This window comes from Mus pahari, chromosome 13, assembly GCF_900095145.1.
Source record: "Mus pahari chromosome 13, PAHARI_EIJ_v1.1, whole genome shotgun sequence".
Lineage (NCBI taxonomy): Eukaryota > Metazoa > Chordata > Mammalia > Rodentia > Muridae > Mus > Mus pahari.
In genome coordinates this window covers 56800928-56814495 of record NC_034602.1, presented here as the reverse complement: position 1 = coordinate 56814495, position 13568 = coordinate 56800928, and the positions used below count along the sequence as shown (strand labels likewise).

The following is a 13568-nucleotide window of genomic DNA, read 5'->3' as shown; positions in this document are numbered from 1 at the left end:
ATCTTAACACAAAAAATAATTTTGTGTTAAGCTCTGAACGCAGGAAGAACTCTATCTGCTGCTCGCCCTCCTCCTCCACTGCTTAGCCAATTCTTTGCGAGGCCCTAGGCCCGCTGCCCTTAGGACTTTCTAAATGTGAACCGGAACACAAAGGCAGTGTTGGTTGGTTGGTTGGTTTCCTAACTACAATACAGCACTTAAGATTTTAAACTGCAGGTGATAATTTTTTTAGACATTTTGTAATTAATAAAAATTCCCTTTAATGTTTCAACAAGTAACGAACTGGCATTTGATCAAGTAAAAAAAAAAACTGGATTCTGAAAAACATTTTTCTTGTTTTACATTCCTAATAAAATACATTTGAAAATCGAACTGACTGAATTACTACACGTAAAACCAACATCAGCCCACAAACCTCACGCTTCAAAGTCCAGGGCTGTAAGTTTCACTTTAGCATGACTTTCAAGCACCCTGGTTTAATTTCAGAGAACCTGTAGAAATGAGAAATGAGATATTTAAATATAAAAAATTTAAACTACTTAAAAAAAAAAAAAACCTATCTTCTAATCAATTTGCATTGTCTATACTTAATATTTGCTACCGCCATTGCCTCCTTTATTAACATCCAGAACCACTATCTCTGTTGCAATCCCTGATTTACCATCTAAGACAATACAACCCAAAAGCTGCAGGTTATCCCTAGATCCCTGGTTGACATAACTTATGATTTTTCACAACTTCTCAGGTCTGAATTTGACCTTCATGAAGAAGACTCTGCTGTATCAAAGATAAGATGTTGTATTACCTCAACTCAATGAAGTTCTAATCTAACCAACCCAATTGTAAAACTAGCCCCAAAAGGCTTCTAACTTTTATGTACAAAATTAATACTACTGTTCTCTAAAGGTAAACAAGTGATACCTCACTGCGCGGCATAAAGAAGTCTTACACTAACTGCAACTGGAAGATTCCAAGGCAAGGGGAGATTAACGACTGGTGTTCTCAGACAATCTCTTGAGCAGCAAAGCCTCACCCTTAGGGTTTCCCTTGTCCATTTCTATTGCTGGCTAGTGACTACATTGGAAAAGGATACTCCATACCTAACAATAAAAATCAATTGTGCACTTAACTTAAAGGACATACAAATTCCATTACAACTTCAGCTACAGTTTAAACACATCCAAATTCTACCTATTTCACCTAAAGTCCCACAAATATACTTTGTCCTTCAAAACCAGCAAGGCCTAACCCCTCCTATGCCCTCTAGTTCTGCTCAGGAATGCAGTAACAAAGGATTCAAAAAGATCTTTTTTTTTTATTTTTTAATTTTAAATTTACAATAGAAAGTCTTAGCAGATTGTCCCTGAGAAAGCCATCTTTTCCTCTAGTTTCTCATTACCAGACAATATAAACCTAGCAAGAAAAGTTATCCTTTAAACCACCGATTTGTGACTGAAATCAGATACCTGAACCGAAGTGACTATCTGAATAGTTTTGAACATACTGGAGCAGAAGTCTACTCACCTGAAGCTGTGGCTTGTGAGGTATTTAATGACAGCTGGTTTGATCCGAGCAACGCCTCCCTGGCTATGATTTCCTCTCCCAGTGATCACCGACAGATAGGGCTTACCACCACTCTGCTTAAATTCTGTTAAAGTGGGAAACAGAACAATAAAATCAGTTTTTACATTCCTAACAGAAAATCTAACTATCAAAAGCATATGAAATTATTTTCATGATGTTCTAGACATTTAAAACTCAGGGGTGGTGGTATGTTTTAAAGTACATAGAGCCTTGAAGCAGTTTATCCATCTAAAGACATGAGTGGAACTAGACTTGAGCACACACTTGGCAGCAGGGGGCTGAGACAGAGGATGTGGAATAAGGCAGCCAGGGTTACAAGGGGAGGTTGAAGTCAGTCTGAGGGGCATGGTGAGACTCTGTACCAGGAGAGAAAAATAAGGCTTAACTGAGGAGAGAGATTTCCAATTTCTACAAGCCTTTCTGAATGATGACAGCAATATTAATTCTATCCAAAGCTGCTTCACATCTTACTCAGACACTGCTTTATAGGACACATTTTTGTGAATTAGAAAAAACCCTATTAACGAAACACTCTAATATTTTAGTATGAATCACAGTGCTACAAGTCAACTGTGTGTGTCCATGGGCAAATTCATTGGCTTCTTGGCACCTATTTCTTCACATTAAGAAAGGAGATAATAAAAGCTACTATTTTATAGATCATTTCCAGGAACAACTAGCTATTAGCAAATCTACTTTTAACATGGTCTTTCAAAGATAATTCATTGTTAAATTCTTCCCAGGAGAGATTCTTTTTTTTAAATACTGAATGACATACACCTCTTGATAATATGCAGTTGCTACTTCATATTTGACCTTGGGAAAGTAGATATATAAATTCTGAGATCAATACTAGCTCTAATATAGTAACAACAACAATAAAAACAAAGAAGTCCTATTAATAATAAAGTACTTAATGTAAAAAATTTATGTTCTCATTCATAAACAGCCTAAGTTTTTATCTTTAGCATAACATATTACATAAACATATACATATATTATACATTTCACTCTACAGCTCTGGCTGACCTGGAACTCTTGCTGTAGACCAGATTCTCCTCAAACTCAGACCCACCTGCCTCTGACTTCTAGGTGTTGGGACTAAAGGTGTGCCACTGTGCCCAACTGGATTTTTTTTTAGGGAGCTATAAATCAAAGGTTTTCCTTCCTGTTATTTTTCTTTATGTTTACTTTTTAAAAATAGAGTTATTTCTCCTCTCCTTCCAGCCTTTATTTTCTGACTGCATCTTCATGGTGATGTTTAACCTGTTCCTCTGTCTCCAAGGAATCCCTATAACTAATCACATCCAAACTCCTGAGTTTCTGGTTATCTGAAAGCAAAAGCACTTCACAGGTATGTGTGCACTTCACTTCACAGGTATGTGTGCGCTTCACTTCACAGGTATGTGTGCACTTCACTTCACAGGTATGTGTGCGTTTCACAGGTATGTGTGCGCTTCACAGGTATGTGTGTGCTTCACAGGTATGTGTGCGCTTCGCTTCACAGGTATGTGTGCGCTTCGCTTCACAGGTATGTGTGCGCTTCACAGGTATGTGTGCGCTTCACAGGTATGTATGTGCTTCACAGGTATGTGTGCACTTCACAGGTATGTGAGTGCTTCATAGATATGTGTGTACTTCACAGGTATGTGTGCACATCACAGGTATGTGTGTGCTTCACAGGTATGTGTGTGCTTCACTCACAAGGCAGGGGGCCCACAGGTCTCTAGTTAGTCTCAATTTTGAAAATTCTTTTATATCATGACTAAAACATAATACAGGATACCCCACAGATTCCTACCCCCTACCCAAACACTTCTACTCAGCAATTCTGCCATCTGGTGGTAAGTAGTAGACAAGGTACCACAAGCATGGACAAGATGGCTTTTTGCACCTTGGGTCTGACTAAATGCTACCCTGGGCAAGCTACTGCTGAGCCATGTGCTGAAAAAGCCTTAATCACAGCCACTTTGGAGACTGAGGCAGAATCGTAAATTCAAGGTCAACCTGTGTTACAGAGTTAGGTTCAATGCCAACCTGGGCTACACCAGCCTGGGCAACTTAGTGATATATTGTCTCCAAAACCAAAACAACTCCTTTATAATTCAGTAGTGTTTGTTGTTTGGGTTATTGTTTAGCATATCAACTGTTTCAGCTAATGATCAACACTTGCTTCCAATACTCCCTCCAATCAAAAAAGAAACCATGTAGCTGGGCAGTGGTGGTGCACGCCTTTAATCCCAGCACTCGGGAGACAGAGGCAGGCAGATTTCTGAGTTTGAGGCCAACCTGGTCTACAGAGTGAGTTCCAGGACAGCCAGGGCTACACAGAGAAACCCTGTCTTGAAAATACAAAACAAAAGAAAAAAAAGAAAAGAAAAGAAACCACGTGGCAGTCAGCAGTTCCTTCCAGCCCAAGTAATCACTAATCTGCTATAAGGTGTCATATAAATGACACCTTTTTTACTGGCCTTCTTTTAAGTAGCACTCATAAATTCATCCATGTATGATGAAATCATCTTCATGGACAACTCCATTAAATAGATCTAATACATTGTTCACACATGTGCACACACACATCGAGGAAGAAAGGGAGGGAAGGANGNNAGGGAGGGAGGGAGGGAGGGAGGGAGGGAGAAACATGGTTGAACAAGGAGGCGTTATGCTCAGTGAAATAGAAAGACAGTAGAGTAGCTCAGGACAGAAGAGAAGACCAACACTGGGACACTGAGGGTCAAAGGCAAGCATTTCTACTGTAGGAGTGAGACCTGCAATCTGAAGTACAGCACTGTGTGACAGCTAAGTAATCCTACACTGCAGTCTGCTATGCTCACCATTGTCTTCGTCACTTTTCTACTGCTGAAACAAAGTTTCCTGGGAGCTGACAGCCCATGACCATCATGACAAGGAGCACAGAAACAGACGCATGGTGCTCAGGAGCTGAGAGATTACAGCATTACCCAACAGTATGAGGCAGAGAGCTAACTGAGAAGGCGCTGGGCTTTGGAGACCTCACAGCCCATCCCCAGTGACACACCTCCTCCAATAAAGGCCCACCCTCTAATCCTTCCCAAGCACTCCTAACAACTGGAGACTTAACATCTGAGCTTGAGCCATTCTCACCCAAACCATCACATCCACACCCCTGGAAGGAAGGGCAATAAACTCAGGCATCTCAAGTCAGACGTCAGTGGGGTGCTTAGCCTCTGCCATGGACTCTCTTTCTGGGCTGAGCAGACATTTGTGTCTATCTCCCCAGTGTCACACAACACCATTTTCCCACACCAAAATTCTAGTTTTTAAAAGTATCGGGGAACTGAACTGGAGTGATAAAAAAGCGCTTGCTGCTCTTACATGTGTCCCAGGTTCAGCTCCACACGTACAGAGAGGGGTACAACCACCCATACCTCCAGTTCAAGATGACCCAATGTCCTCGTCTAACAAGGCATACAAATAATGCAGATATTCATGAAAGCAAAATATTCACACACATAAAATAAAATAAATCTAAATAAAATTTAAGTAGTGAGCTAGGAAGACACAGAAAACAATTTCGGCTAATAAATACAGAATTTAAAAAAACTGTGTGTGTGTGTGTGTGTGTGTGTGTGTGTGTGTGTGTGTGTGTGACAGGCATGGTGGCGCACGCCTTTAACCCTAGCCCTTGGGAAGCAGAGGCAGGCAGATTTCAGAGTTCCCAGACAGCAGAGTCCCAGGCTGCACAGGCAGATTCACTGTGTTTGGCAAGGTGAATACCAAGGTCATCAGCACATTCCTACCTTCTGTTTTCTGCTGTAGAACTGCTGTCAAATGTTCTATAGCTTCATCCACATGCAGCCCATGGAGGTCTAAGACATTCTGCGGTAGCAGAGAGGCGTTGACTTTCTCAAAGATCTCCACAGCAGCAAGGTGATTGGCTTCTCTCATCTTCTGCTCATGAAGACCTCCCTTCAATCATAAACACAGCACCAACAGAAACTTAAGATAATTACCACTTAAGACAAGCAAAGAAGTAGAAATGCCCTAAACAAAATTCAGAACACTAAATTTAGTACCTTGATGTAATAGGCTAAAAGATGATGAACTTTAGTAAATGAAGAATATGGCTTTTAAACTACCCATTGTAGTACAATTTTTTTTAAAAATCCTCAAGCAAAATTCATAAAAGAAGGGCTGGTGAGATGGCTCAGTGGGTAAGAGCNCCCGACTGCTCTTCCAAAGGTTCAGAGTTCAAATCCCAGCAACCACATGGTGGCTCATAACCATCCGTAACAAGATCTGACACCCTCTTCTGGAGTGTCTGAAGACAGCTACAGTGTACTTAACATAGAATAAATAAATAAATCTTTAAAAAAAATTCATAAAAGAAGACAATATTTAGCTCAAGAAAGAACCAACAGATTTAATGTTTGATTTGATTAATAAAATGTACTCTTTGATAACCGTGGGTCTCTTCAGTTTGATGGTCCCTTTAAAACAGTTTCTAGTTACCCCCTGTCCAAGGACTGTTGTTAGGGCCCAAAGGGCTATCCTAGTTTGACACCTTCTGCTCATGACAACCTGAGTTCAAGTCAATGTAAAAAGCTGGGCATATCTGTATATGCCCTAACTCAGCATCAGGGGAAGAGACAGGTAGATCCCAGAAGATCACTGGCAAGCCAGCCTAGCTAAAAGGCTGACTTTCCGGCTCCGTACTACCTTACTGCTGTCTGAGGGCAATAAATGGGAGTGTGATAGTGGAAGATATTTGGTGTCCTCCTCTGAATCTACAGGATCATGCACTCACACATGTGCATGTACTAAATACATACACGCACAAATAAATAAATGCTTTACTAAAAATTAAAATGTTATAGACGATGTAAGACCCATGTGACTCCAGTCTAACACAGCCTTTTCTGCTTTCTTTCTTCCATGAAACTTCTATCTGTTCAAACATACTAGTGAATGATAAATTGCTCAGAAGACCATCAGATTATTCAATTTAACCTAAAGGAAAATCCAAGGAAACAAGCCACAATACCCCAGGCCTAGTGGTATATGGATATACTCCCAGTAACTTGGAAAGCTACAAAACAGAATCACAAGTTCAAGGCCAGCCTGGATAATTTAGTGAGACTCAGTCTCAATATAAAAGGTAAATGAGGGGAGGGGAGGGGAGGGGAGCTGCTTGTGGACGTTGTACATCGTGGTGCGCACTAGGCTCCGCACCACGATGTACAACGTCCACAAGCAGGGGATGGGAGGGGAGGGGAGGGGAAGGAAAGCAGAGAGGAGGGGAGAGGAGGGGATGGGAGGGGAGGGGAGGGGAGGGGAGGGGAGGGGAGGGGAGGGGAGGGAAAAGCAGCTCCGTGGTAGTGCACTTGTTGGAGCATGTGTGAGAGCAAGTTCACACCAAGGCCTGAAGACCAACTGTATTCATGATGCTACACATACAAAAGCAATGACAAACTCAACAAAGTAGAGAAGTCTCACAATTGTGCATTCTTTTATATTAGGCCACTTTATATGTCACTTATATAATCTCCAAATAAAACTTCATGCACTTAAATACCACAATTGATGAACGAACTGTAACCAGTTTTCTGCTTCACCTGCTGGGCGTAGAAGGTGGCCACGTTCTTCTTCCCCATGCGGTAGGCTTCCTTGGCCTTGCTGTAGCACTCCATCCTCTTCTGCTGGTGCAAGAAAGCTTCTGCCCTGTAGTCATCATACTCAGGGTACTCAAAATCCTGGAAAGATGGGTCACTCAGGCTGTCCTCAGCCTCTTTCGGTTTCTTTGCCTAGAAGAGCAGATGCGTAATACACAAAGAAAGTCTGGGATGGATGTCTTATCCTGAACGAATGTCTTCTTGTCAGAAAATGTATGCATAAACTAGGCCTGAGCCAGGCGTGGTGGTACACGTCTGTAATCCTGGTATTTAGCCATCAAACGAAAGCAGGAAGATGAGGCAATTGGATGTGTTCAGTGTGATATGGTCATCATCTGACAGGAGGAGCACAAGAGCCTGGCTACACAGAAATTGGAGGTGACTCTGGACTATATGACACTGTTTAATCCCAGCAATTGGGAGGCAGAGATAGATGGATCTGAGTTCAAAGCCTGCCTGATCTAGACTGGTCTACGGAGGGAGTTTTGGGAAGCCAGGGCTACAAAGAAACCCTATCTTGGGGGTTGGGAGGAAGCAAGCAAGGAGGAAAAGCAGACAGACAGCTAGGCTCTTCTTCTTCTTAGTGTCCCCACTCTAAGCTTTAAGGTTGTTAACATAACCACTTTTAGGAGACATAGAAATGTTCTTCACAATTATTATCTCCTTTTTGGTGGGGGAAGAGGGATGAGGCGGGCTTCTCTGTGTAGCCCTGGCTGTCCTGGAACTCACTCTGTAGACCAGGCTGGCCTCAAACTCAGAGATCTACCTGCCTCTGCCTCCCAAGTGCTGGGATTAAAGGAGTGTGCCGCAGAAGCCACCACCAGCTGTTCTTCACAATTACTAAAATATAATTAGGTCATAAAATCAAGCCAAAAGATAGAAGGTAGACTAGACAGCAATCCGAATGCACTCAGCACAGAAATCCACGCTCTGGTTTGTGTTTAAACCTATGCAGTTTCAAGCCTTGGCTAGTGCTGCACTCACCTATCTTCTCAGACTCAAGAGCAGAGGCAGGGCTTTGGGCATTAATACTACACAGGAGTATGAAGTCCGTTTGAGGTATACAATGTCTTGCTTTAAACAAACAAAAAGCTTCAAGGTAGCAATGAGAAATTTCAACTTATGGTTATTAAAAGCCAACTAAAAACAAATAATTTAAAAAATTTGAATACCTCGTGTAGTTAGCACGGCTGATGATAGAGATTTCAACCTACGATGTTCCATTAGTCATTGCGGTCAGGAGCCGCTTACAATGAAGCCTGGACCTTCACAATCGTAGGCTCATGGAGGCCAAGCAGCTGGACTGAGAACACTGTAAGCCTCACATCAAGATCCTCTCTCAGAAACCAAACACAGCAACAAAGTGTGTTTTTGTATGTGTGTGCACCCACACGTGCATGTGAGATCACTGGTATCCAAAACAGATCCTTAAAGAAGTAAGTCACTCTTATGCAAAACATACGACAGTGAAGATAATAATTACACAAACTGTCCATATGCCTCCCATCAAATAAGAAAGCTGCATTTTGGGTAATGTTTCAGACAGTATATCCAAATACTTTTCAAACAGTGGCTCTCAGCCTGGGTGTCACAAACCCTTGTGAGTCACATATAGATATTTACATTGTGATTGATAGCATTAGTATGATTACATTTAAGAAGTAACAACAAAATAATATTATGGTTGGGGTCACCACAACATGACAGCCTTTTAAAAGGGTCACAGCATTAGGAAGGTTAAGAACCACTGCTTTAGAACACTAAAAGCTAATGTTTAAAAATTGAAATTAGTTATTTCTAAGTCAAACTTGTCTTTTTATTAATTCTTTTCTTCAAAGTTATTTTTTACAGAGAACTACTTACAAACAGCAATCTATGTCTTATCTCAAAAGATGTATGGTTTTAATTGATTTATGGAAACCTTAACAGTATTATATATAATACTGTATATATGTAGGTACTATAAAAACACTGTATTATGTTATATATATTTCCAACTGGTAAAAATATTAAGAAAAACTAACCTAATATATTATAATAGACAGTCATATAATCTCATTAATATTTTGCTTAAATCCTGGAACTTCAGAGGTTTAAAATAACAGACATCACCACACTCTACAAAAACTTTAATTATGAGTTAGGCATGGTGACCCACAACTTTAATCTCAGTACTTGAGAGATCAAGGCAAGAGGATCTCCAAGTTCAAAGCCACTCTAGTTTACACAGAGTTCTAGGCCAGCCAGGGCTACATAGTGAAACCCTATCCAAAAACAAAACAACAAAGGGGGATGTAGAGATGGTTCAACGTTAAGAGCACTTGCTACTCTTACAGAGGACCTGGGAGTTTGGTTCCCAGCACCTACATGGGAATCTCACAACTTCTTGTAACTGGAATTTTGAAGGAATGTGATACTTTCTCTGGCCTTCATCAGCCCTGCACACAGATATATATACATGCAAGCAGGTAGGTAGAACACCCAAATACATAAAATAAAACAAAAATAAGTTTTGATGCTGATAGAAGATTACAAGTTATAATGAGTTATCCAAACACAGAACAAGGCATTTTCAAGGTAAAACAGAGTAACCACTTAGGAAAGAAGTTAAATATTTCTGCCCACATATTTAGATTCTAAGATCTATGATATACTAAAACCCACTGCTGTTCAATTATGCCTCATAAGCTGCTGTGTCTACACAGAAACATCTATATCGAGGCAGAGGCAGATGGATCTCTGAGAGCCCAGCCTGGTCTACACACAGCAAGGGATACACAGAGAAATCCTGCCTAAGGGAAAAGAAAGAAAGAAAGTCTATATAGAATCTACAGGAATTTAAATTTAGATGCTTATCATTGTATACCAATATCAAATAAGAACATATTTAGGTATAAATTCATTCTGAGTACACAGATATTCTTTAAAAGTATGTTACTGGTCATTAAACTTTCAATCTACTCAAAATGGTAAAACAATAATCATTAAATTATTATATTAAATAAACCATATTTTTATATACATTTATTTGCCAACAGAGTAAAAGATCAAATCACTCCATACCTTTTTCTCTTTTGACTTCTGTGCAGTATGAGAAGTGCTATTCTCATTTTGGTGAACACACTCTTGAGCTACAACTGTTTTCACAGGGTCTCCTTCAAGAACACAGTTTAGAAACTGTACAGTGTTTTCCAGTGAATAGCTGTTTAAATATATTTAAATAAAGGAAAATGAAAGTTCTGTGGCACAATCACCATAAAGCCTCTTTAGCACTTTCTAAGAACACTAGCTGCTTTTGCAGAGAACCCAGGTTTGGTTCCCAGCATCTACATGACTGCTCCCAACTGTGTGTAACTCCAGTTCCAGTTCTGTGAGCACTAGGCACACATGTGGGCAAACACTCATATCCATAAAATAGTAATAAATAATTTTAATTTTAAAAAGTATCAGAAATTGGTTTAGTTTGAAGTTTTTAATACTGAAACATAACACGCTCAAAGACTCAAGAATGATCTCAGAGAAAAATAAAAACTTTTTTTTAAGATAGGTCTCAGTGCAGCCCTGGGTGCTCAGGAACTTGCTACAGAAATCAAGTTGGTCTAAACTCCAAGACCTGCCTGCCTCTGCCTCCTTAATGCTGTCTAATCAACCCCAAGGCCTGTTCATTTCAGCCAAGCACTTAATGCCCAGCCTCAAAAATCTGTCAAAAGTGGTACCAAGCCAGGCATAATGGCACATACCACAATTCTAGCTACTCAGGTAGCTGGGTCAGGAGAGTCACAAGTTTAAGGCCAGCATGGGCTACAGAGCAAAATCCTGCCTTAAAATAAAAATAAAACCAGTTGGGAATACATACAGCTCAGTGACAGAGCACCTGCCTAGCATATGTCTGGTTCTGGTTTAATTGTCCATAGTGAAAAACACTGGGAGGAGGAAGAGGAAGGGGAAGAATCATGGAAGCATTTTTATTTATTATTTTACTGTATGTATATGGATGTTTCACCTCCATGTATGTCTGTGTACCATATGCATGCCTGGTACCCAAGGAGTCCAGAAGAGGCCATCAGTTTCCCTGGAACCGGAGTTACTGACAGTTGTAAGCCACCATGGTATTCGTAACAAACTCTGGTCCTCTGAAGTGCAGCAACTGCTCTTAAACACTGAGCCATCTCTCAGTCCCACACTTGGAAAGTTAGCAGCAGCAGCAGCAGCAGCAGCAGCAGCAGTAGTAAATGGGCAGGGGCAATAGCCCAGCAGGTAATCTTGCTCCCATACCTGATGACCTGAGTAGTTTGATCCCCAGAACCCACATACTGAAAGGAGAGAACCAAGTCTCGAGAGCTGATCTCTGACTCCACACTCACATCTTGCTGCTTGCACACACAATAAATAAACGAATGAATGAATGAATGAATGAATGAGTAAAAACCTCAGGTGTTTAAAAAAACATGATGCCATGCATGGTGGTGCATGCCTTTAATCCCAACACTCAGGGAGCAGAGGCAGGAGGATCCCTGTGAGTTCAAGGCCAACCTGGTCTACAAAGAGTTCAGGATAGCCAGCATTTTGGAAAAACCATGTTAACCTAATTAAACACTACACAATGTACACATAGGTCAAAACATTTTATCACTCATTAATACACACAATTTTGTGTTTTATATACAGTCAAAATTAACTTTACCGGGCCTAGATGGTAGACTACCTGGCTAACATGCAGGAAATCCTGGGTTTGATCCCTATAACTACATAAAACTGACCATGACGGCAGATACCTGTAAGCCTAGAATCAGAGAGGTGGAAGCAGCAAGGTCAGAAGTTCAAGGTCATCCTTAGATACATAACAAATTTAAGGACAGCCCTGGCTAAATGCTTAACACCAAAATAATAGTAAGAGGTAACACTGATAACTGGATTTCTACTTTTTAAAAATTATTTACTTTAGAGATAAGCTACATAGCCCTTGCTTGTCTAGAACTTATGGCCTACCAAGCTGAATTTCTGCCTATTTCAGGAACATTAACTGAATGTTTCTTTTAATTACAACAACTATATTCCATCAATCTTTTGGGGATCTATACATCGTTTCAGTTTCCTTCCGAAATCAAACATAGATAATCCAATTCCATGCTGATAGTTGTACTGTAACAAACTCCACTTAACACTATGAGATTCTAATTTAAAAATGTAAGTAAAACACTGTCTGCCTCTCAGCTACTTGTTGTCTGGGCGTGTTTCCCATGGGGAAAAAGTAACAAAAAAAAAAATTTTTTTTTAATTAACAAGGAATACAAGACAGTTGCTAGAAATTTTCACTTTCTAAATTATATATCAAATGTATCAGTTTGTTAAATGAACACTATAGCTCATTTGGCAAATGCGTCCAGGGACACTAGCCAGTCCTTTTAGCACTCACTTACTTGTGATCTTTGAAAATGTCCACCAGGAAATTTTGATTAATGGCTGGAAATATTTTAAAGAGCTGCTTTTCCTTTAGTTTTGTGGCACAATCTTTTTCAAACATAAATGTCTCCCTTTTCTAAAACAAAACAGAAAACAATCACCCATAAGGTAAAGATTTGTAAGATGGAATTTATAAGCCAGACAATACTGAACAAAAGCCTACTTATTTTGTTGCAAAAAGACCAATGATTTATAAGAAATCACAAACTTTCTTCACTGATCATAGGATGAAGTCAACAACATAAGTATTCTTACATTATTTATTTCTATCCCATTTTTGACAATAACTTGAAAATGCTGATAAACACATATAATCACATACACATACATACATACACCCAACAGTCTATTGAACAGTACAGCTAGGATGAAGCTACATATACAGTCATACAATGCTTCAGTAAACATGAACCACATATATACTGGTGTACGTTGTAGCCTAAGAGTGGAGTAGACTATACCAGGCAGGTATAAATGCTATGATATTCATATAACAAATGACATAATGATACTTTACATTATTAATCATTAATCAATTTAACTATTAAAAAGATAGGATACAAATAAACAAAGTCAAAAATTAGCTAGCAAGTAAACTTAATATGTAAGTCCATGCCAAGCCTGTAAATTGCTACAAGTTTAGTTCTGAGCCCCCTGAGTAGCAAAAGCAAAGGGGAAGGAAACATTCTCAGTGTCCATAAAATGAATTCAGCAGCTGCTCAGGAGAAGTCCAGCCTTTCTGGCACTGAAGCCCATGAGTCCTCTTTAACAGACACCATGTGATGCTGTGACCATACTCAAAACTGTATTCTCCTCAGTGGGCAGAAGTTACAGTGTGTAAATGTTACATATTCAGGTTGACAGAAAACC

The 13568-nt window shown here is 39.9% G+C and overlaps 1 protein-coding gene across 1 annotated transcript in view; it reads right to left on the bottom strand.

Moving 5' to 3' along the window:
* Window positions 1-220: 220 nt before the first annotated feature.
* N4bp2 (NEDD4 binding protein 2) overlaps window positions 221-13568 on the bottom strand; it is a 66258-nt gene continuing 52910 nt past the window's right edge. The window contains exons 14-19 of the mRNA XM_021210316.2: window positions 12656-12774; window positions 10299-10437; window positions 7179-7367; window positions 5364-5532; window positions 1525-1648; window positions 221-491 (exon numbers count right to left, since the gene is read on the bottom strand). Coding sequence (XP_021065975.1) covers window positions 446-491; window positions 1525-1648; window positions 5364-5532; window positions 7179-7367; window positions 10299-10437; window positions 12656-12774 — 786 coding nt within the window. The 3' untranslated portion in view covers window positions 221-445. The remainder of the gene's footprint in view (window positions 492-1524; window positions 1649-5363; window positions 5533-7178; window positions 7368-10298; window positions 10438-12655; window positions 12775-13568) is intronic.